The 26040-nt window shown below is 34.0% G+C and overlaps 1 protein-coding gene across 1 annotated transcript; it reads left to right on the plus strand.

Annotated features, from left to right (window-relative positions):
- Positions 1-3535: 3535 nt before the first annotated feature.
- LOC116889616 (histone demethylase UTY-like) lies at positions 3536-25702 on the plus strand (the record flags this gene model as incomplete). Its single annotated transcript, XM_032890541.1, has 8 exons — positions 3536-3699; positions 4433-4652; positions 5318-5452; positions 6519-6614; positions 17908-18641; positions 22753-22882; positions 24291-24396; positions 25065-25702. Coding segments are annotated over 8 exons (1989 nt in total), but the record flags the coding sequence as incomplete, so codon positions are not given.
- Between the last annotated feature and the right edge of the window lie 338 nt (positions 25703-26040).

The following is a 26040-nucleotide window of genomic DNA, read 5'->3' on the forward strand; positions in this document are numbered from 1 at the left end:
CTCTATGGGCTTCTACTTGTTTATTTATGTTTTCCTGGAATTCTTTCAGGCATTTTTGCGATTCCTCTCTGTAGGCTTCTACTTGTTCTCTAAGGGAGTTCTTCACGTCTTTCTTGAAGTCCTCCAGCATCATGATCAAATATGATTTTGAAACTAGATCTTGCTTTTCTGGTGTGTTTGGATATTCCATGTTTGTTTTGTTGGGAGAATTGGGCTCTGATGGTGCCATGTAGTCTTGGTTTTGTTGCTTGGGTTCCTGCGCTTGCCTCTCACCATCAGATTATCTCTAGTGTTACTTTGTTCTGCTATTTCTGACAGTGGCTAGACTGTCCTATAAGCCTGTGTGTCAGGAGTGCTGTAGACCTGTTTTCCTGTTTTCTTACAGCCAGTTATGGGGACTGAGTGTTCTGCTTTTGGGCGTGTAGTTTTTCCTCTCCACAGGTCTTCAGCTGTTCCTGTGGGCCTGTGTCTTGAGTTCACCAGGCAGGTCACTTGCAGCAGAAAAGTTGGTCTTACCTGTGGTCCCGAGGCTCAAGTTTGCTCGAGGGGTGCTGCCCACGAGCCCTCTTCGGCGGCACCAACCAGGAAGATCTGCACCGCCGTTTCCAGGAGCTTCAGTGTACCAGGGTTCCAGATGGCCTCCGGTGTTTTCCTCTGGAATCAGTAATGTGTGCAGAGAGCAGTCTCTTCTGGTTTCGCAGGCGTGTCTGCCTCTCTGAAGGTTTAGCTCTCCCTCCCACGGGATTTGGGTGCAGAGAACTGTTTATCCGGTCTGTTTCCTTCAGGTTCCGGCGGTGTCTCAGGCAGGGGTCCTGCCGCTCCTGGGCCCTCTCCCACGGGAGCCCAGAGGCCTTGTACAGTTTCCTCTTGGGCCAGGGATGTGGGCAGGGGTGGGCAGTGTTGGTGGTCTCTTCCGCTCTGCAACCTCAGGAGTGCCCACCTGACCAGGCGGTGAGGTCTTTCTCCCCTGGGGTCTGGGAGCAGAGAGCTGCTGCAGGCCGGGATCCGCGGGTTTGGGACTCCCGGTTGGGAGACTTTTAATAACTGTTTCCATATCTTTAGGAGTTATGGGGTTTTTTAGATAGTTTATTTGTTCTTGATTTAACTTTTTGTACCTGGCATCTGTCTAGAAAATTGTCCATTTCCTCCAGATTTTCCAGATTTGTTGACTGTAGGCTTTTGTAGTAGGATCTGATGATTTTTTTAATTCTTCAGGTTCCGTTACATTCCCTTTCATTTCTCTGATTTTGGTACCCTGGATTAATCTGGCTAAGAGTCCATCTCGTTGATTTTCTCAAAGAACCAGCTCCTAATTTTGTTGATTCTGTTAATAGTCCTTTTTGCTTCAACTTGGTTGATTTCAGCCCTGAGTTTGATTATTTCCTGCCTTCCAGTCCTCCTGGCTATATTTGCTTCTTTTTGTTCTAGAGCTTTTAGGTGGGCTGTCCAGCTGCTGATGTATGCTCTCTCCTGTTTCTTTTTGCAGGCACTCAGAGCTATGAATTTTCCTCTTAGCACAGGTTTCATTGTGTCCCATAAGTTTGGGTATGTTGTGCCTTCATTTTACTTAAATTGTAAGAAGTCTTTAATTTCTTTCTTTATTTCTTCCTTGATGAAGTTATCATGTAGGAGAGCAGTGTTCAACTTCCATGTATATGTGGGCGTTCTGTTGTTTTTTGTTGTTATCAAAGACCAACCAGCCTTAGTCTGAGGTGATCTGGTAGGATGCACAGGATTATCTCTATCTTTCTGTATCTGTTGAGGCCTGTTTTGTGACTGACCTGTTACATGGTCAGTTTTTGGAAAAGGCCATGAGTACTGAGATGATCATACATATCCTTTTTTTTAGGATAGAATGGTCTTTTAAATATCTGTTAGGTCCATTTGTTCTATAACTTCCTGTTAGTTTCCTCTATGTCTCTGCTTAATTTCTGTTCCAAGATCTGTCCGTTTGATGAGAGGACATTGAAATCTACTATTATTGTGTGAGGCAATGTGTGCTTTGAGCTAGCAAGGTTTCTTTTTATGGAATGTAGGTGCCTTGTATTTTGGAGTATAAATTTTAGGATTGAGAGTTCATCTTGGCGGTTTTTTCCTTTGATGAATATGAAGTATCCTTTCCTTATCCTTTTTGATGACTTTTGTTTGAAGTTGATTTTTTATTCGGTATTAGAAATGACTACTTCAGCTTGTTTCTTCTGACCCTTTGCTTGGAAAGTTCTTTTACTCTGAGGTACTGTCTTTGTCTTTGATGTGAGTTTCCTGTATTCAGCAAAATGCTGGGTCCTTTTTATGTACCCTGTGTGTTAGTCTATGTCTTTTTATAGGTGAATTCAGTCCATTGATGTTGAGAGATATTAAGGAATAGTGATTGTTGCTTCCTGTTATTTTCATTGTTAGAGGTGGAATTTGTCTTCATTTGGTTTCATTGCAAGGAGATTATTTTTCTTTTTCTTGGGTATAGTTTCTCTCCTTATGTTGGGCTTTACCATTTATTATCCTTTATAGGACTAGATTTGTAGAAGATATTGTGTAAATTTGGTTTTGTCATGGAATATCTTGGTTTCTCCATATATGTTAATTAAAAATTTTGCTGGATACAGTAACCTGGCTGGCATTTGTGTTCTCTTAGGGTCTATATAACATCTGCTCATGATCTTCTGGCTTTCATAGTCTGTGGTGAGAAGTCTGTTATAATTCTTATTATTGGTCTACCTTTATGTGTCATGACCTTTTTTTTTTTCTTTTTTTGGAGTTGGGGACGGAACCAGGGCCTTAAACTTGCTAGGCAAGTGCTCTACTACTGAGCCAAATACTCAACCCCCTTTACTTCTTTTTAATATTCTTTTCTTTGTTTTCTGCATTTAGTGTTTTGACTTTATGATGGGAGGAGTTCTTTTCTGGTCCAATCTATTTTAAGTTCTGTAAAATTCTTGTTTATGGGCATTCTTCTTTAGGGTTAGAGAAGTTTTCTTCCTATGATTTTGTAGGTTTCTATCACTCACTAGTCATTTGCATGTTTAGAGTTTGGGGATTGTTTATTTTCTCTTTTTCTTTACAGGTAACAAAGTATATATGACCATAAAGTTAAAATAAAGCAGTGTAATTTGACAATGATAGGCTTGCTATTTTTGAAGAAGTAACATAAAAACATAGTGTTTGATTGCTTTCAGTTAATTTCAAAAGGTAAAATTGAATTCATTATCAAAGTTCTGAACAGGTAATTTTCATGTAGATTTAAACTATTGTAATGTTGTGGAAAACCTTGTGCAGCTACTTAAGTATGTTTAGCCCTTAAAATAACAACATTGAGGAAAGTAGCCAATCTTTCACTGGCATTTATTAATAACAATGTGTTTAATCCTTAAAATAACAACATTGAGGAAAATAGCCTAATTTTCAATGGCATTCATTAATACCATGTGTTACCAGGTCACTTAATAACAATTGAAGAATATTATATATCAGAATTCTTATGTAAACCTACATCTATGTAATATTATGTAGTCATAAGAGATTATAATCTTTTCCCCTTTATGATTTGGCAAATAAGTTACACATTGGTAAGATTTTATTTATAACTGTGTATTCCCTTTTTAGGTGTTACTCGTGTATTGGGAAAGTTCAGGATGCCTTTGTATCTTATAGGCAATCCATTGATAAATCAGAAGCAAGTGCAGACACATGGTGTTCAATAGGGTAAGTCTATCTTTCTCTGTTCTGCAACACACAAACACATACATAATTTTTACAGTTGATATAAAGATTATTTTAACTAGTGAGAGAGAGTATGTGTATGTGTGTGTGTTTTCCTTGTATGTATATTATTATACTATATGGATGATTGGTGCCCATAGAAGACAGGAAAAGATGTTAGATCTCCTGGAATTGGAGTTAGAGATAGATGGTTTTTTTTTTTTTTTTTTTTGGTTCTTTTTTTCGGAGCTGGGGACCGAACCCAGGGCCTTGCACTTCCTAGGCAAGCGCTCTACCACTGAGCTAAATCCCCAACCCCGAGATAGATGGTTTTGAGCTACCATGCAGGTGCTGGGAATCAAAGCTGTGTTCTGTGCAATAATAACCATTGTGTTTTGCTGAAGAAAGATTTGTTGATGTATTGATTTATTAAACTTATTGATTTATGTATTTAACATGTGTGTTGTGTATACCTGCCTCCTTGACTGTATGTATTTATACAATAAAATTGCACATACCTGTGGCGGCTAGAAGATGGTGTTGAATTCTCCAGAACTGGAATTATAAACAGTTCTGTCTAAGCTGTCACATGTTTACTAGGAACCAAATTCTGGTCCTCTGCAAGAGTAACAATTTCTTTCATCCCTGGAGCCATCTCTATCTACATTACCTAATTCATCTATTAAAAACAACAAGCAATGAAACCAACTGAAAAACTCATTATTTTTCTTTCCAGTGTGCTTTATCAACAGCAAAATCAACCTATGGATGCCTTGCAAGCTTATATATGTGCTGTACAGTTAGATCATGGACATGCAGCAGCCTGGATGGACTTAGGTATTCTTTATGAATCCTGCAACCAAACCCAGGATGCCATTAAATGCTACTTAAATGCAACTCGGAGCAAAAGCTGTAGTAACACCTCTGTGCTTATATCAAGAATTAAGTTTTTACAGGTAATCATGAATGATGACTGAAAAGTCTTAAAATGATTTTTTTTCTTTAGTCATATTCGTTTTATCTGGGTGTTCATATGTGTATCATGGACTAATTTGGAAGAGAAAGTACAGTTTATAGGAGTCAGTTCACTATTTTCTTCCTATTGACCTTGGGAATTAAATTCAGGATCTCAAGTTTCTTACTGAGGCATCACAACAGCTCCGTTATTTGTTTTTGGATGTTAAGTTGTTTCATACTAGTTAGTATCTTTAAGTGTTAATTTTAATTCTTGTAAGATAAGTAGAATTTAAAACAGTTTTTCACTTGATACGATAGTAATGTATATCAGTTTACATGCTGTTCATTTTTATTAGGCACTTCAATATTATTTTCATTCTAAAGTTGTCATAATTTCAGGAAAAAAGAACATGAACTCTGATTTTCATGTTTGGTTGAAAATTCATGGGAAGTACAACTTGAAAAGTGTGAGAATAGCTGTGTTCTGATTCTCTTAAATATATATCAGTTACTTTCTTTAGACTTAGATATTTTTCCAAATCCCTCAATTTACAGTTACAGTCCTGTAAGAATTAATTACCTATAACATTGAGGAAGATTTAGTGGACTTTATATTAGTTAAATAGGCTTGTGTTAAATTTGCTTTTTACATAATTTTTCCTAGGCTCAGTTGTGTAACCTTCCACAAAGTAGTCTACAGAATAAAACTAAATTACTTCCTAGTATTGAGGAGGCATGGAGCCTACCAATCCCCGCAGAGCTTACCTCCAGGCAGGGTGCCATGAACACAGCACAGCAGGTGAGAAGTTATCTTCTGTAGGTGCCCAGCTTTTAAGGTTTTTTTTCTTTCCAATCTATAATAATCAAAAACTTACTAAATAGTGGATTAGATTCTTTAAAATGTTAAAATATTTAAATTAAAAGAATTAACTGTAAAGTAGTTTTTAGATCAAAATGGGAACCCTTTGAGGTGGGAAGTTACTTGGTATACCAGTTTAAAATCTTCATGCAATTTCATGATTTGGAAGCAATTTTTACTGGGAAGAAGTTTGTTATTAAAACTTTGTTGTGGGGTTGGGGATTTAGCTCAGTGGTAGAGCGCTTGCCTAGGAAACACAAGGTCCTGGGTTTGGTCCCCAGCTCCGAAAAAAAGAAAAGAAAAAAAAAAAACTTTGTTGTTTTCTATTTTTCAAAGAAGCTATATATTTATTTGTCCAGTGATAAATAAGAGTAAATAGAATCATATTCTTAACTTTTTAAAATCTTAATTTCTTTGACTTGTTAGGCTTACAAAACTCATGCTTCAAATATTGAACCTGTATTGGACTCTATTTAGGTACCAAAGCAGTACTTGTTGTTATACATACTTATGATACCAAAATTATAAGAGCTTTCCCATTTCTACTACAAGAAAAGAACTATTCTAACAAGTGTATAGCAGATACATGTAGTTACTTGCCCTCTTTGTGTTAATCTCTGAGTCTAAAGCAGTAATTTGTCCTTTATAATCTTTGCTTTGGCTCATTCTATTCAGATTCATTAATATATTTATTTATTGCTTTTCTTATAACTGTAAAGTAGTTTTACCACCACTGTTTATTAACATAAAAATAAATATGTTTACTGTATAGTGGACAACTTTATTTTCAATCATAGATAATTATGTAAACCTCTTAAAAATTTTATTTGGAAATGTGTGTTTAGATAGTGTTTTAGTATTTAAAAGTTCATATATTGAAAATATTTCAATGAATAATCATTGTTGTCTCATTAGACATAGTTATATATGGATTTAAATAAATATTTCTAATTTTTTTCTTTTCTTTTTTTCTATATTTCTAATTTTTAAAATAAAATTTTTCCAGAATGTTTCTGATAGCTGGAATAGTGTCCACACAGCTTCACATCATCCAGTACAGCAGCAAGTTTATACACAGTGCTTCACAACACAGAAATTACAGGTATGAAGATTTTATATATATACATATACATATATACATGTACATATATATACACACAAACACACACACATACACAAATCTTAGAGGGTTAATTAAAAAATTGTGTGTGTGTTTTTTTTTTCCTTATGTATTTGTTGTTCAAAGCACAAAATTACTTACACTAGGGAAGGGTGAGTATGGTGGGGGAGGTATGTGTCTATGCATTAACACAAAATTTGGAGAACAGAACTGACCTACAATTTCATGTTACAAGAGTATATTGTGGCAGGGACAGCATGTATTAAGGGGCCAAAAAAAATACTGATGATAGCTCACAGAATAGCGTTGTGAAAGCTTAGAAAAGACTTCTTAAGTGGATACCAAGAAGCTTGGAAAATTTAAATCCTATCCTGTGACGCATTCCCCACAATAGAAAGTATGAAATTGATCTTTAAACAGTGCTAATAAATTGAATAAGTGTTTAAATGTCTGAGATTGTGATGGGTATTTCATTCAGATTACCACGGTTTGGATTATGTCTGTGAACCATGTGCATACCCTACTTCCTGAAAAATCTAGATAAGAGGTGGGGACAGAGGGGTAGAATTCTGAACTGCAGTTGTGAGCTATGTTTTTTTTTTTTTTTTGTTTTCTTTGTAATGGGAGTTGAACCTAAATACTATGGAAACAGCTAGTCTTTTTAACTGAGACATCTCTAGCCTCTTTTGCGCCTTTTTTATTATGTGGTGCTAATCACCAATTTTGAGGTAGTTTCAATGAATTTTTTAACTTGAAGGATTTGGCACTAATGTTTTAAAATAAAAATTGGAAGTCTTCTACTAAACAATAGAAAAAAGCCTACAAATTGCTTTTTAAAAAGATTATTTTTATTTATGTGCATTTGAGATTTTCCTGAATATGTATCTGTGTACCAGCATGCTTGGTTTCGATGAAGTTTCAGAAGGTTGTGATCTGCCACATGGGTGCTTGGAATTGGAATCTGATCCTCTAGAGGAGTAGACCATGCTATTAACCTTTGAGCTATTTATCCATCTCCGAATTTCTGATTAATAATACATAATATTCAGGTGTTTTTCTTGACTGTAAGGGAAGTTTTCAGTAAAACCTTTTCCTATTTTAACTACATTTTAAGACGTGTATGTGTGTGCACACATATGTGAATGAATGCCATGTCTATATAGGAGTTTTAAGGTGATTGTGAACCTGGGTGTTGGGAATTGAACTAATGTCATTTGGAAGAACAGCAATATCACTTAATCTTTGACTTATCTTTCCAGTCACTGAAAGAATGTTGTCTTTTGTTTTGTTTTGCTTTGGGTTTGTTTGTTTGTTTTGTTTTGTTTTTGCTTTGTTTTGTTTGTTTTCTGAGACAGACAGTTCTAGCTGGCCCAGTGTTGTATTCTATGTAGACAAAGCTGGCCTCCAACTGACAGAGATTCTTCCTCTGCTGATATTAAAGGCATACACATCACATCACATCTGATAAAAGTGAATTAACACAAATCAATAGATGAAAGGCACCAATCATTTTCCAAATGATACAAACACATTTTCTTTTGTGTTTGAAGATAAAAAAAGACAAAAATTGCCCAAGTACAAACTTTTAGAATTCTAAATGGACAACCAATACTTGACACATCACTGCCTACAAATTTTGTCCAGCAACTATATGCTGCTCAGACCAGAATACCTAGTATCTGTCAGATTGAAGTTTACTCTGCTTATTTTGAAAAGTCTTTCTCAGGTGGACCTTTCTTTGGAAGCTGTGGCCCTTTTGGCATATGCAGATCTCTAGGAAACACAAATAGTACTATGGCAGGAAAATTTATTTTATGGATACTGGAAGTGGGTCTTACCTGCCACAAAGTACATGCATTCTACCTCATAAATGCATAAATGTATAAATACAGGAGGGCCTTGGAGGTAACAGTCTTAACTCTCCTCAGGTAAAAGACTAGGAGTTTGTCAGCTCTTATACTGATAGTATATCTTCATTTGGCTGATTTTGAGAAGATAAAAGAATTCATGGAATAGTTTTAAAACCTGTTGTTAAGTAATTCATAATGAGATAAAGTTCATTGGCTTTGTTATTCAACATAGAGTACAAAATACTCATCTATACTCTGGGACTTAGTGAAGCTTCATTTGTTTTCCATTTTCTTTACCAAATTCAATAAATTACAAAAGATATTCAGTTTTTTATTGTAAAAAAAGAATCTGTATTTCATGTCTTTTTCTAGCTGTAGGCTGCTATATGTCTTCAGAGCATGATTACAAAATTGTTGTTAGGGGAAATGCTTATGATCTGTAGTATAATTTTATTTCCTATATGACATAGGTATTGTTCTAGTGTGAGAAGAGCTAGTCAATTTCCATTGCAAGGTACAATAAAATATGAGGTAAACTTCCATGTGGTATGAAGCTTTTGAACCTTAAGGGAATTTACAAAGAGAGAAGGCTTTGAAAAAGGCCCTTTTGTTGTTATTAGAAGATAATTTAAAAAGATGAGTGGTCAAAGCAAGAAAGTTTTGTGAATCTTTCTTTTTTGAATCTTAAGTGGTGCTAGTAAGATTTTTAAGGTACACACATACTTTTTCTCCAATAGTATTCTTAGGCTATACTTTCAAGATGTTTTAGCTGTAGAGAAAACTTAGTAAGAAAACTTAGTAAGTAAACGTATGTCCTCTCTTCACATCTGTATTTTTTTGTAAAGACTTATTTGTGTATGTGAATACAATATTGCTTTCTTAAGACACACCAGAAGAGGACATCAGATCCCATTACAGATATTTGTGAACTGCCACTATGTAGTTAGTGCTAATTAGAGCTCAGGACTTCTGGAAGATTAGTCAGTGTTCTTAAATTCAGAACCATCTGTCTAGTCCTTCCCTTCTCCACAACTTAATTTCTCTTAACACTTTGCATTAGGGTAATGCAGTCTTCAGAGTAATTAATCCACTTTTCTGAATTTAATTTGTATTTAACAACTTAACTTGGAGCAATCACTGATGTTTCTAATGTCTCTGGAGTTTAGCTTTCCCAGAATATCACCTTTGTTTTTGTGCTATACCATATTCCTTCAAGATTGACATCTTTTACTTAAAAATCAACAAATAGTTTACTCTGACTTTTATTTATACTCTTAATTCTTAAGTGATGGTGCCTCCTATGGATATATGTTTTTACTCTGGTCACTTTTTGATCTACTTATATATTGTCATGAGTTAAAAGTTAGTATCATTCATCTGGAGATTTTAAATCAGTGGAATAAATACTTTGTTATCTTGGCTAAGCTAAACAGTACAACTGTTTAATTTTGTAACTTTACCAAACTCTAGTTTAACCTGATTATAACATTTTGTATCCCATTTTTATGATGGACACACTATTTCTAGAACTGTTGACACTTTTGAATCCAGTATTCTTATTAGGAATCAAACATTTCACTATTATTTTTAAAATATTTAATATTTAATATTCATTCACATATGCATATTATGTGATCTGATTAAATCTTCCTTTATTCCCATTAAGAGATATAGTGCCTCCAGAAAAAAATTGGGTCTACTCAGAATAAGCTCTGAGTTGATGTGTACAACCACACAGTTGTTCTTCACAGTTTTCAATAATTACATTTGAAACTTTATGAGGAAAGGATACGTAATGTAGAGGTCTCATAATCTCTTCTTCATTGCATATTCACCAGTTGTGGGATCAGGAGTGCATTTTCTTTCATAATCAACCACATATCCTCCAGTAGATGGTCCTAATTTGATGGTGATGATGATTATGATGGTAGTGGTAATGGTGGTAGTGGTGATGATGGTGAGAGTCTCTCAATGGGTTTCAAAACAAAAGCACATGAAGTTTTTTGTAGGGAGAAATGGTGGGCAGAAAAGAGAAGTTTGGAAGGTATGGGATAGAGGTAATTTTAAATAAACCACATAATATGCATGTATGAGTATTAAATAATCATCTACTATAAAAAAAAGAAACTTCTCTAATGAGCATTGCATCATAAAGACATGATTTGCATCTTATGCAGCAGTTAATTAAGTTCAGTCAGAAAGAAGTTGGGTATTCATACATCCTTTATAACCTTGTTGTTGTTTCTTTAATCTTACCAGTCTAGCTATGTTATTTCATAGCTGGGTACCATAGAAGAACATTACAGTACTATGAAAGCTAATCATTACAAATGAAACTTGTCACTACAAGATTGATTTCCCACTATCCCATGACTCAGGTGTAAGGTGATTTGAGCAGTATGTCTTAACTGTCCATTTCTGGAGAGTAACTCTATGCTGTGACAGTACTTGTAATGTTTTTGTTTGTTTTGTTTTGTGGGGACTGATGGTGATACTGTAATGGAATGCAATGGCCAGCAACTGGAAAAGAGGTACCATATTTGTTACAGGTCTGTTTAAGCCATGGTGCCTGGGTAGGCATTTGTTTCCCAGTTATAATGTTACTCTCTTTGGTTTCCACATGGGATTGAAAAGGTCTTTAGTGTTATTTATCCCTCTGAATACTCCTTCCTTTTCCCTTCCTTTCAATTTCCACCCTTAACCTTTTCTATTCTGCTATTTTGCTCTTCCCCTTAAACAGGGTGTTCTATACTGTGTTATTTGAAATCTCTTTTCATGATCCCTTCCTAGTTTCCTGTCTTTAGTCAGTATTTTAACTGAAGAACACATAGCCAAGGAGTCTAAGTGAACTTGTGTTGTTATTCTCTCTGGATCATGGCAACTTTGTTCAAAATAATTTTTCTAGTTTTTTTTTTCCTTTTACATCTGTTTCATTTTTATTTTACAGTGAAATAATAGTCATTTATGTATATGAACTACATTTTTATTATCTGTTTATTAACTGATGGTCATGTAGACTGTTCCTGTCCATTGTGACAACAATGTTCATGAATGAAGTCTTTTGAGTAGATGCTAGATCATCTTGAAAATTGGTTTCTAGCCTTTTGAACACTACCTACTCTGATATTTTTTTTTTTTTTTTTTTTTTTTTTTTTGGTTCTTTTTTTCGGAGCTGGGGACCGAACCCAGGGCCTTGCGCTTCCTAGGCAAGCGCTCTACCACTGAGCTAAGTCCCCAACCCCCCCTACTCTGATTTTTATAGTAGCTACACCAGTTTGCATAATCTCACCAGCATTTCTCTTTGCCTATACTCAACCAGCATTTGTTATCTCTTTAAATTTTTATCCTATGCTTTCTGATTTGGATTAAGATTAAATCTAAAGTACTATTATCATTTCCCCTGCTAATTAAGCATGTTGAACATTGAAAAGAAACTACTAGTTAACCACATGTATTATTGTTTTGAGAACTCTCATTAACTGCATGATCTATAATTTTTGCCCTTATTTTTATTCACATTTTATTATTTAAAATAATTTTAGATTTAAATGTATCTTGAACAGGTTCCCATCCCCCAATTCTTTCTAGATTCTTTTCCCCTCCATATCATCCAACTTTAAGATATTCCTCACCAAAGAAAAACACAGTACAAAACTCCTAAAACCAAGAAAACAAAACAAAAGCCTAGACAAAGAATAATAAAACCAAACTGTACCCAAATAATAGCACAGAGACAAAACTATGAAGTGTGTTATATATCGGTTAACTACTACTCAATATGAGACAGATTTGTTCTGTACTAGTTGATAAACTCAATGTCATTTGTTAGAAACCAAAACTGATTTTCACTCTTTCAGCAGTTACTAGTGACAGTTCATTTGTTAACCTTTACCTAGTGGGTAGTTGAGGTATTCATTCATTCTTCTTTTGAAAACTGTAACAAAAATTAAAGTATATTAAGCGGCTAAAATAAGAACTACTATATCAGAGTCGGACAAGGCAGTCCAAAGGAAAGGCACAAGAATCCGAAACCCACTATTTCCCACATTCAGGAATTCCATTAGAACACTTAACTGGAAATCATAATACAGACATAAAGGATGTGTGCATGTAGAAGAATTTAAATAGATCCATGCTCTAATTTTTACTTATTTTCTTTATGTTTAATTATCTGTGTTCTTTGAATATCTACCTGGTAAAGATATTTTTCTCATTCTGTAGTTGCCTTTTCACTCAAATGATGGTGTTCCATGCTGTGTGCCTGCCAAGTCTCATGCAGTACCATTTGTCAGTTGATGGCCTTAGTGCCTGTTCAGTAAGGTCCTGTTCAAATAGCTTTTGGATGTTTTCTATTACCTTTTCTATCCAGTTGAGGTTTGGGAGTGTTATGTTGAGTTCCCTGATTCATTTGAAGTTGAGTTTTATATGGGTTGAGAGAAAAGGACTGAATTTCATTCTTTCTTCTACAGGAGCTTTCCAGTTTGACTAGCACCACTTGTTGAAAATGATATGTTTTCTCCAATGTATATGTTAAATGTTAAGCTCTTGCACATTGTTGTCATTTTTGTGCTCTTAAAAAACCATTATACTTTTTATGCTTCTTTCCACATCAGTGTGTCAAAGGTAAAAGATGGTACAACTAAGTCCTGGGCTCCTTATGACAGATAAAAGATGGCCATATTTAGTAAATTTCTAGTGTTGCTTTTCTAGTAGTTTCCAGGGTAAATAAAAAAAAAAAAAAAAAAGAATTAAAAGCTTTTATGTGTGAATATTTTCCTGTATATTAGTTTGTGTATCATGTGTGTCCTTGATGTCCTCAGCATTTGAAGAAGCTAAAGACATTGGATTCCTTTTAACTGGAGTTAGAGTTATAAAGCACCATTTGGATGCTTAGATTCATACCCTGGTCATTTGCAAGAGCACGAAGTGCTTTTATCTGCCAAATCATTTCTGCAGTACTATTGCTGCCACTTTTGTGAGAAGTCTAATTAATTAAATGAATCATTTTGTTTTGGTGTACCGTTTTTTCTGCACTGGCTATTGTCTGTAGATTTTAATACATGTCTGATCTTTGTGATGATTATTTGGTTTAGTGCTTAGTTAACTTGTTAAATGTACAACAAGTTCTTTTAACAATTTAAGAATAGTTATCCCTTTATTACTTTAAATATATTTCTTTAGAAATGTAGTTTTAAACATTCAACACCTATTTTAATTTTTGTTTATATTTTGTATTGTTATCAAATATTAGGACTTAAAAATATTACAACATACTCTGTTTTCTAGTTTGTTTGTTTTTTTAATAATTTTATTTTCCGGGTACTTCATATTTTTATATTTCAAATGTTATCCCCTTTCCCTCGCTTCCATAACCCGTTCCTCCTCCCCTTGTTCTATGAGGATGCTACTACTCCCTCCCACCCACTCTCACATCCATGCTCTAGCATTCCCCCACAATGATGAAATCAGCCTTCACAAGAACTTTCCTCCTATTGATGCTGGACAATGCCATATTCTACTACATATGTGGCTAGAGTCATGGGTCCCTCCATGTGTACTCTTTAGTTGAATATCCATATTCTTGCCAGCATCTGCTGTTGCTTGAATTTTTTATCTTAGCCATTCTGATTGGTGTGAGGCAGAATCTCAGGGTTGTTTTGATTTGCATTTCTCTTATGACTAAGGATGTTGAACATTTCTTTAGGTGCTTCTCAGACATACAGCATTCCTTAGAATTCCTTAGAATTCTTTGTTTAGCTCTGAACCCCATTTTTTAATAGGGTTATTTATCTCCCTGCGGTCTAACTTCTTGAGTTCTTTGTATGTTTTGGATATAAGCCTTCTATCAGTTGTAGGATTGGTAAAGATCTTTTCCCAATCTGTTGGTTGTCGTTTTGTCTTAACAACAGTGTCCTTTGCTTTGCAGTTTTATGAGATCCCATTTGTTGATTCTTGATCTTAGAGCATAAGCCATTGGTGTTTTGTTCAGGAAAATTTCCCACTGCCCATGTATGAGACTCTGCCCCACTTTTTCTTCTATTAGTTTGAGTGTATCTGGTTTGATGTGGATGTCATTGATCCACTTGGACTTAAGCTTTGTACAGGGTGATAAGCATGGATCAATTTGCATTCTTCTACATGCTGACTTCCAGCTGGACCAGCACCATTTGCTGAAAGTGCTGTCTTTCTTCCATTGGATGGTTTTAGCTCCTTTGTCAAAGATCAAGTAACCATAGGTGTATGGGTTCATTTCTGGGTCTTCAATTCTGTTCCACTGATCTATTGCCTGTCTCTGTACCAATACCATACAGTGTTTTTTATCACTATTGCTCTGTAATACTGCTTGAGTTCAGGGATGGTGATTCCCCCAGAAGTTATTTTATTGTTGAGGATAGTTTTCGCTATCCTGGATTTTCTGTTATTCCAAATGAATTTGCAAATTGCTCTTTATAGCTCTATAAAGAATTGAGTTGAAATTTTGATGGGAATTGCATTGAGTCTGTAGATTGCTTTTGGAAAAATGACCATTTCTATTATATTAATCCTGCCAATCCATGACCATGGGAGGTCTTTCTGTCTTCTGAGATCTTCTTCAATTTTTTTCTTCAGAGAATTGAAGTTCTTGTCATCTTCCACTTGCTTGGTTAGAGTCACACTGAGATATTTATATTATTTGGGACAATTGTGGTGTCATTTCCGTAATTTCTTTCTCAGCCTGTTTATCCTTTGAGTAGAGGAAGGCTACTGATTTGTATGAGTTAATTTTATTCCCAGCCACTTTGCTGAAGTTATTTATCAGGCTTAGTAGTTCTCTGGTGGAACTTTTGGGATCACTTAAATATACTATCATATCATCTGCAAATAGTGATATTTTGACTTCTTCCTTTCCAATTTGTTTCCCTTTGATCTCCTTTTATTGTCTGATTGCTCTGGCTAGAACTTCAAGAACTATATTGAATAGGTAGGGAGAGAGTGGGCAGCCTTGTCTAGTCCCTGATTTTAGTGGGATTGCTTCAAGTTTCTCTCCATTTAGTTTGATATTGCATACTGCTTTGCTGTTTATTGCTTTTACTATGTTTAGATATGGGCCTTGAATTCCTGGTCTTTTTAAGACTTTTAACATGAAGGGGTGTTGAATTTTGTCAAATGCTTTCTCAGTATCTAATGAGATGATCATGTGGGTTTTTTCCTTTGAGTTTGTTTATATAGTGGATTACATTGATGGATTTCTGTATATTAAACCATCCCTGCATCCCTGGGACGAAGCCTACTTAATCATGATGGATGATCGTTTTGATGTGCTCTTGGATTTGATTTGCAAGAATTTTATTGAGTATTTTTACATTAATATTCATAAGGGAAATTGGTCTGAAGTTCTCTTTCTTTGTTGTGTTTTTGTGTGGTTTTGGTATAAGAGTAATTGTTGCTTCATAAAAGGACTTTGATGGTGCTTCATCTGTTTCAATTTTGTGGAATAGTTTGGACAGTATTGGTTTGAGGTCTTCTATGAAGGTCTGATAGAATTCTGCACTGAACTCATCTGGTCCTGGGCTCCTTTTGGTTGGCTCTTTTTAATAACTGCTTCTATTTCGTTAGGAGTTTTGGGGTTGTTTAGAAGGTTTATCTGTTCCTGATTTAACTTTGGTACCTGGTACCTGTCTAGAAAATTGTCCGTTTCCTTCAGATTTTCCAGTTTTGTTGAATAGTCTTTTGTAGTAGGATCTGATGGTTGTTTGTTTTTTTTGTTTGTTTGTTTTTTTGTTTTTTTTTTTTTTTAGTTTCCTCAGTTTCTGTTATGTCTTCCTTTTCATTTGTGAATTTGTTCTGTGTCCTCTGGTTAGTCTGGCTAAGGGTTTCTCTATCTTCCTGATTGTCTCAAAGAACCAGCTCCTGGTTCTGTTGATTCTTTGTATAGTCCTTTTCGTTTTTACTTGGTTGATTTCAGCCCTGAGTTTGATATTTCCTGTCTTCTACTCCTCTGGAGTGTATTTGCTTCTTTGTGTAATAGAGCTTTTAGGTGGGCTGTCTAGCTGCTCTTTCCTGTTTCTTTCTGCAGGCACTCAGAGCTATGAATTTTCCTCTTAGCACAGCTTACATTGTATCCCATAAGTTTGGATATATTGTGCCTTCATTTTCTTTAATTTCTTTATTTCTTTCTTGACCAAGTTATCATTGAGTAGAGCATTGTTCAACTTCCATGAATACATCGACTTTCTGTCATTATTGTTGTTATTGAAGTCCAGTCTTGGTCCATGGTGATCTGATAGGATACATGGGATTATTTTAATCTCTTTGTATCTGTTCTGGCCTGTTTTGTGATGATTATATGATCAGTTTTGGAGAAAGTACCATGAGGTGCTGAAAAGAAGGTATATCCTTTTGTCTTAGGATGGAATGTTCTATAAATATCTATTAAATCCATTTGGTTCATAACTTCTGTTATTCTGTCTACGTCTCTGTTTAATTTCTGTTTCCATGACCTGTCTATTGATGAGAGTGGGGTGTTGAAATCTCCTACTATTATTGTGTGAGGTGCAATGTGTGTTGTGAGCTTTAGTAAGGTTTCTTTTATGTTGTTATTGAAAACCATGGTGATCTAATAGGATGTCATTGTCCAACTCTGGCTATTCTCATGGAGACCAAAATGACCTTGAACCCACAGGAAGTCAATTCTATAGCTGTAATAATGTCTTCTTTATATCTCACACTTTTACTAACTGCTACAAAGTGTTCTAATGGGTTTTTGTTGTTGTTGATGTTGTTGTTGTTTATCAGGATCACTTTATATTCCAATATATAAAAAAACTAATATCCTGGTTAGAGTGATTGTTCAGTGCACTTGCATTTTTATAGAGGACATGAAACAGTTTCCAGTATCTGCATGGTGGTTTACAACTATCTTTATCTCTTCCATTCCAATATTCTGATTCTCTCTTCTGGCCTCTTTTGTTATTATGCTCATATGTTACACATGTAGGCAAATCATTCAAAAAACTTAAAAATAAGGAGAACGGAAAAACAAACAAGCAGCTAGGGACCATATTTAAGAGACCAAAGGTCATGAATACAAATACACTATTTCTAAATAGAATCTCATAAATTAAAAAATATATATATTGTTAAATACATGTAATTTACAAAGTTCAGATAAACATTAAATTTATCAAATGTATTAAAAATTGTAATTATCTCTTAGTTTATCTATGTTCATAACTGTAATTCATATGTATTGTAACTTGTCTATTTATTAAATATGGTGTTTTTTAATGTTAGAATGTATATGTCAGTATTGAACAATACCAGGTTGTCAAATTTCTATTCAGAAAAAACTGGGAAGGGCCATTAGTAAATGGAATCAGGTTAAGTATCCAAGTTAGATATTTACAATATTTAAATCAAGATTTTTTTTTCCTTTCCTTTCTTAGGGTCTTGGTAAAGATCAACAACGTCCGATTCAAACTGGGTCTACACGGTATATCCATGCAACTAGCATTGATAATCAGAATCAGAATGGAAATCATACTTTGCCTCAAAATTCAAAGGGGAATACTCAAAACCACTCTTCCTTACATATTCCTACCTCAGAAGAACAAAAGATCTTTAACTTTACCAAAGAGAGCAAGGATTCAAGAAGTAAATCTTTGAGTCCTAAAACAAGTAGGCAAGATAGAGACACATCTAATATCTATGTTAATGCAAAGGAACATTCTAAAAATATTCATGAGATCACATCAGTTCCTATTTCCAGCCTTAATAATGAAGATTCTGTGTCACCAAATTTAATAATTGTAGATAATCCTCAGCTTTCTGTCTTGGTTGGAGAAGCTATGGACAGTGTGGACCATGACTCTAGAACATGTGACAAAGTCAATAACGTTCATCCAACCCTTCACAAAAAGCCTGATAATCTTACTGCTTCTTCACCCTCTTCAGCCAGTTTCACAGAAACACTTTCTCTAAAGCTCACTGAGCAGATGCACACACACATTGTTACCAGCTTTATCAGTCCTAACAGTGGATTAGACACAATTAATGGAGGACCTGAGAACTCAGAAAGTTCTGTCAGTGTTAATGTTGGCCTCAGACCTAGATCTCAAATCATACCGTCGATGTCTGTGTCCATATACTCGAGTTCAACAGAAGTTCTGAAAGCATGCAGGTTAGTGTTTTAAAGTTCATCTGAAAGTGAAAATGATTGACTACTGTCTACATAAGAAATCATGAAATATAACTGAAACAATATATTATTTTTTTTTTGTAAAATATGTGAAAAGACTACAGTAAAAAAAAAAAAGCACTTTCATATGCAGGGTGTTCTTTTCCTTAGGCTTAGATGTTGTTATATTGCATTTTTGTTTTTTTTTTTTTCTTTTTTCCTTTTTGTAGACTTTATCACAGTTATATCTTTTTCTAATATTACTGTCTCTTATGCTTATTACAGTGGCCAGCCATAATTCTGGGGGTAAAGTTGACAGTAAGTTAAATCTTAAGTGGTAGAGAAGAGTAAAGTCTTGACATTCCTTTTTCAAGTTCTTGTGTTTTCTTTTTTTCTGTTTTTCATAGTTTTTGTTTGTTTTGGTTTTGGTGGTAGCAAATACTGATTCTAATACCACAGACTGCTAAGGCGGTGCTTTTCTTAAATTTGAAGCTAAATTTTACAGGGATTGGAACAGTTGGGAAACCACTAGCCATTCTGGAGCAGCAGTCCTACTCTGTCAGAACTGTGAGATTGAGACTATAGTTATTTAATAGGTTTCATCTTTCTACCACAAAAGATGATAAAGAATAATAGTTTAACCTTTATAGAAGATACCACTACCTTTTTCAAGGTACTTTATACCTTGACTTACTTTCAACTTCTGATAGGTAGTCAAGACCTCTTTTGGGAGTATTTTGGGATAATGGCAAACAACTCAAAAGTGCTTTCTGATTCCTGATAGTACTAAATAATCATGGCAGTAGATAGCGTGGCTCTTCATGCAGCAGTGCCAGCCCAAGTACTCATTTTAAAAAATTGTGTGTGTGTGCATGCCTGCAATATGTGCTTCTGTGTGCCCACGTGCTGCTAGTAGTTCCTTTTAAAGATGTATTAGCACATACTTAAATTCTTTTTGGAAATTCCATAAATTATAGATTCTGAGTTGGCTATATTACGTACATAATTTGATTTGACTATTAATCTTGAACCTTCACTAAGAATCATTTCATCAAAATTTCCTTCTCTTGTATAGCTGTGTTAGTTTTAAGACAGATTCTTGCTGTTTTGCTCAGGCTGGTTGAAGTGGTCCTCAGTCTCCTGTATATCTAGAACCACAGGTGTTTACCTGCATCCTCTTCTCTATCAAGCTATTACTCTCTGCTCATTATAAGGATTTATCATTTTTGCATTTATAACATTATGATTCTTTTGAGATTTGTAGAAATTCAAATGATTCCATCACTCATGGAATATTTCCTCATTTTTTTTTCCTGTTTTGAACTATGAGCATTTTTATTTTTCCATTGTTTTAACATTTATATAAAAGTAATTTCATTTCTGACACATTTATTCTCAGGGTTGTTGCCCACTTGATAATGTTATAAAATATAAGTTTTGGTACCATGCTAATTAACATAAACATTTTCTGAAATAATTAAACATTTGACTTACATATATATTAATTTAAAATACTGTTTATTATAGACATTGTGGTAAAATAATTGTTGTATGTATTCAAACTAAGGTGGCTACAATTTTTATGATCTTTTATAAGTTATTCAATCAGCCAGATATCTACTGTTTTTTAAATAGTTAAATTTCATTAGCTTGATTTTATTTATTTTTCCAAATCCATGATCAATATGACTTCTAATCTTTAACATAGTCTACCTTTCAAAATTTAAACTATAAAAACTAAAATATAAGATTTAACTCTAATTTGTGAGTCTTCATAGTTGCTACTTAAATATTACTATTAAATTTAGAACTTATTATTAGTGAGTAATCCACATGCATCAGTGGTTTTATAATCTAAAATTCACTGTAACTTCCTAGTTGTAGTTGTGGTAACGAATCATCATATATATTAAAGGCTATTTAGTGAGTATTTCAATATTGCTTTTTTTTTTTTTTTTTTTTTTGAGACAGGTCTCACTATGAACCCCTGGCTGTTCTAGAAACTATTTCTAACTAAACATTTCTATGTACATAAAGATATTTTTGGTGTACAGAACCCACCTTCTCCATTTTTTAAACTTCAGATCACATTGTCCTGTAATTTGGAGTGGAAATATGAAGTAAATAGAGTTTTGACTTTTTAAAAAAAATTTTTTTAGAAATAAAAATGAAGTCATTCTTTATTATCTGATATTTAAAGACAAATTCACACATGCTCATAGATAGAATGATACCATATGACATCAGTGTATAGTGGATTTTTATATTTTTTCTGCCACAAACTTCTAAGCTAAACTTTGAAATTAATGAGACCATATGATGAATTCTCACACAGATTATTCAAGTGTGCTGTATACATCAGGTAGAGGTACTCATCATCATCAATTTAGAAATGAAAAAATTACTATCCCTTTTGATAAAGAGTTGACTCCCAGATAAGGAATGTAACTGTCATAAAGGCATCAAAGTGAGTACAGTTTTTCTTGGTGACAACAAAGGTAATGGAGATAAAAGACAGAAGAACCTCTGGGCTTTTCAGTAATGCTGGATGCATGTTACACCTTTACAGAAACCCCTGAAGTGGACACAAATAATAGTGTGTAAAAAAATGTACAGAGTTCCAATGAAGCTTCATCAGTTGTCTAGGGTCACAGTAGGTTGATCTGGTACATAGTCCTATGAAATTTAAGTTGCTCTAAAAATGTAATCTCCCAGAAGGAGTAGTATAAATCCATGCAGTTGTGTTTGATATCAATATCTAAAAGTTTGGTGTATACACTCCTTTTTCTTTAAAAAAAAATACTTTATTTCTTTATGTTAATGAATATTTAGCCCACATGCATGTCTATACACTACACAGATGCCTGTTCCCTAAGAAATTCAGAAGAGGTATCAGATCTCATGGACTGGAATTATGGGTAATTTTGAGCTGCCATGTTGTTTCTTGGGACTGAACCTAGGTCTTCTGGAAGAGCAGCCAGTGTCCTTAACTCTTGAGTCATTTCTCCAGTTTCAAGTCTTTACTGAAATTTTAATATTTTGAATTCTATTCCATTGATACTTTTTTTAGGCCTGAATGCTGAAATTATTTGAAAAGTTTAATAGTTTTCATAATTTACTAAATTCTATAGTTAAAAATAAGTCTTATGCCAAAAAATTGAGTTTGAGAATAATCTTTACCATGTTTCTATTAATTAACCTAGTAATTATAACTGTTAATAAAGACAAATTAATTCAAAATTACATATTTGTATAATACATGTGAACTTGTACTACCTATAACCATAACGTTAAAAATTAGTATAAGTTGGCTAAATTGATTGCTTTGTCCTTAAGAGCACTTGTTGCTTTTGCACAGATTTGTGTTTGGTACCCAGCTTCTAGTAGTCTAGATCCAGGGAATCTGCTCTTTTTTGTCTTTTAAGGTTACCAAACAGGCAGATACATATATGCAGTGACAATGCTCGTCCACTTAAAATAATAAGTCTTATTAAATATTATACAAGTATCCCTAGGAGAGAATGTTTTTGAAAAGATTTATTTTTATTTTCTGTGTTTAAGATATTGCCTATATGAATTTTCACTACATGTGTATGTCTGGGTCTAATGGATTTGAGAAGAGGGCACCATCTCCCCTGTACTAGAATTACAGGTGTTGATAAGCCTCCACAGGAGTGCAGGGAGTGAAAACTGGGTCCTCAGCAAGAGTAACAAGTTTTCATAATTGCTTAGCAATCTCTCCAGCCCAGAAGATAAATTTGAACAAGGCAGAAAAAATGAACTTCATGGACTTTGGATAGTCCAGGAAGCTATTTTGGCAATAGTTTTTGGTAGGATGTAGGAAAAGAAATGTAGTAGCAATATTGTTGCTAAATTTCGTGTACATATTTAAAATTTAATGAAAATTTTAGGAAGGAATACATTAGGGTGATAACTTTAGTTCTTATTTAAACTGGAATTGAGAAAAGAAATTAGAATATTATAACCAGTATAAACGTTTAGTAATTCATTCCATAAATGCGTATTAATACCTTATAACTGATCATTTTGATTTTTTTCTTTAAAAATTAATTTATAGCCATTATATCTTGTTATCTTTTTTCTCTTTTAAAAGGAATCTAGGTAAAAATGGTTTGTCAAATGGTCATATTCTCTTGGATATATGCCCACCTCCAAGACCACCAACTTCACCATACCCTCCCTTACCAAAAGAGAAGTTGAATCCACCCACTCCTAGTATTTATGTGAGTCTGATTAACTAACTAGAAATAAGTCAGTTTTATGGACTAACTTGAATGATATCATAAGGTAAATTAATCTTTAGTGAACAATAAATGTTTATTCTTAATCAGTTGAATATGTCAGAAATATATGACTTGTATTCTGAACTTTAAAAACAGGTGCTTCTACCAGTGGAAGGGGAAGCCCTTGGTCCTGTCAAGACTGAACCCCAGTGAATGTGATTGTTGGGGGAGGGTGGTAATGGGGGGAGGATGAGAGGGGAACACCCATAGAGAACGGGAGGGGGGGGGTTAGGGGATGTTTGCCGAAAACCGGGAAAGGAATAACATTCAAAATGTAAATAAGAAATACTCAAGTTAATAAAGATGGGAAAAAAAAACAAACAAACAAAAAACCAGGTGTTCTGATGTAAATATGAATGTTTATCTTCTAGTCTCCGGCAAAAAATTGTTTACCGATAGTTAGTTAAAGAATATTTTAAATAGATTATTAACTCACTGAAGCAAAATTTTTCTGTTGTTATCTCATTAAATATTTCTCTGTATCCATAGTTTTTCCTAAGAACATTTGTCAACAGTAAAATAGCTGGTGAACATTTATGAAGTTTGTCATACATAAGGATTATAAAATGACATATCAAAATGACATGTTGACTGGATTCAGTGCAACACCTAGAACCAGTGTGTTCTTCATGCTAAGTTTTACACCAGCTAAGAATGCATAGTGAAACTTTCTGAACAATACCAAAGCAAGTCCCCACCCCAAGATAACACATTTTCTTTCTTTAAGTATTTGTATTCCCTGTCCTCACTCATTTTTCCTTATTGAAATAATGAAAATTCTAGGCAAGTAAGTAATAATGTAGTATAATGCATGTGTATATACATAAATATATACATATATTATGCATATTCATGTATGGGGGTTGTCTCATCAATTTTTTTAACACATTACATAAATCTTATTCTATATAAAGGTTTGAAAGAGATGTAGGAGGTGGGGAACTTTAAAAAATGTTAAAAATAAAAACAATCCTTTTGCGCCTAACTAGTTCTTTTTACATTTTTGTTCTAGTTTTAAAAATGAACATAATATTAAGCTCATAATTTAGCACATCTTTTGTGAAATATGTGAAGAAAATACACTTAAAGCTTGAAACTAGAAAAAAATTTGAATTAACTAAAATATTTGCCTGTTACCTTTTAAGTCCTAATGTGATATCAGAATAACATTTGAAGAAAATTAATTGTAAAGTTGTCCTTTATAAGGAAATATTGTAATTCACAACATCATATTAATGGTTAGGAAAGTATTTGTTATGTTTTAAAGTACCAAATTAATGAAAAAAATGAAATGTTCACATACTATAATTAGTTTCCTGAGAACTAATGAAATATTTTAACTTTATAGTTGGAAAATAAGCGTGATGCCTTTTTCCCTCCATTACATCAATTTTGCATCAATCCAAAAAACCCTGTTACGGTAATTCGTGGCCTTGCTGGAGCTCTTAAGTTAGGTAAGCTTAAAAATGTTTGACATTTTCATCAGAGAACATTGGGTGGTAGTACTTCATTGCTTTATTTTTATCATGTAATTTTTTGTATTTTCATCTTTGGTCTCTACTTGTCTCTCAGCTACTACCTGTTAAATTTCTTCTATCTTCCCTGCTTCTTCCTCTTTTCATTTCTTCCTTTTTTCTCATTCTATGTGTCTACCTTTCTCTACTCCCTGAATGTCTCTATCAATTTTTTTTTCTTTTTTCTTTTTTTCGGAGCTGGGGACTGAACCCAGGGCCTTGTGCTTGCTAGGCAAGTGCTCTACCACTGAGCTAAATCCCCAACCCCATCTCTATCAATTTTTATAATTTATTAATCCTCTAAAGATTTCAGAGTAATTTATATATCTTTAATGTGTCATTTGAGCACACTTAACAGTTTAATTAAATATTTGTCTTTAAAATGGATGATTTATATTACACAATAGAACTTTTTTTAATATAAAATGCACTACATATTTGTTTAACCTTTCAGTGGCTAGATCGAGACTGAGCTGCAATTTTGTTACCAAATGGTTCTGACTATTTTGACAGAAACTTACAATGTTCCATAACAAAACTTTAAGCTCTTTCAAAAATTTTATTTTAATGAGTATAATTTTACTTAACAAATGTTATTTTTTATGAAGATCTTGGACTTTTCTCTACCAAAACTTTGGTAGAAGCTAACAATGAGCATATCGTAGAAGTGAGGACCCAATTGTTGCAGCCAGCAGATGAAAACTGGGATCCTTCTGGAACAAAAAAAATCTGGCGGTATGAAAATAAAAGTTCTCATACTACAATTGCTAAATATGCACAGTACCAGGCCTGCTCCTTCCAGGAATCATTGAGAGTAAGTTTGTTTTGCTTTGAAGTTGGGGGAAAGACCATTAAGGGAATTTTAATAAAATATTTCACTGTGCACTGGTCTGTCTCAGATACACTAATGAATGTTTTTAATATAGGTATAGATACACATGCACCTATGGGTCTATCTGTGTATACATGTGTGTGTCCAGGACACAGGTTGATTTTTGGTCTTATTTTGTAAGAAATGTTAAATTTGTTTTTTAGATGAGGTCCTTGACCTTGCAGAACAGAATATACTGGATAGGTATTGAGTTCAAGGAATCTGCCTGTCTCTGTCTCCATTCACTGGAATTACAAATTTATGACTCTAAGGACATTGAGAGTTTTTCTCTTGTATAGGTCTGGTAGGCATAGAAATTAAAGAGATCTCATCTGCCTTTGCCTCCTAAATGTTGGATTTAAAGATATGTACCTTTGCTACCTAGGACATTGACAAATATTAAAAGTATGAATGAATATTGTAAAAAAATAAACTTTCCAAATAAGTGGATGTAGATAATAAAAATTATCATAAAGACATAAAATTATTTTCAATAGAGTCATAACATAATCTAAGAAAAGAGAGATTCATCCATGTTCAAAGTAGATAAGAACACTAGTAGACTGGAGCAGAAATGAAACTTCTCCCCTTAATATTATTTATAGTTTTTTTGTCCTCTCCCTACCCCCCAACTCTGGAGCTGTGGAACAAATCCAGAGCTTTGTGCTTCCTAGGTAAATGTTCTACCAGTGAAACATTCTACCACTGAGCTA

This window comes from Rattus rattus, chromosome Y (assembly GCF_011064425.1).
Source record: "Rattus rattus isolate New Zealand chromosome Y, Rrattus_CSIRO_v1, whole genome shotgun sequence".
Classification (NCBI taxonomy): Eukaryota; Metazoa; Chordata; class Mammalia; order Rodentia; family Muridae; genus Rattus; species Rattus rattus.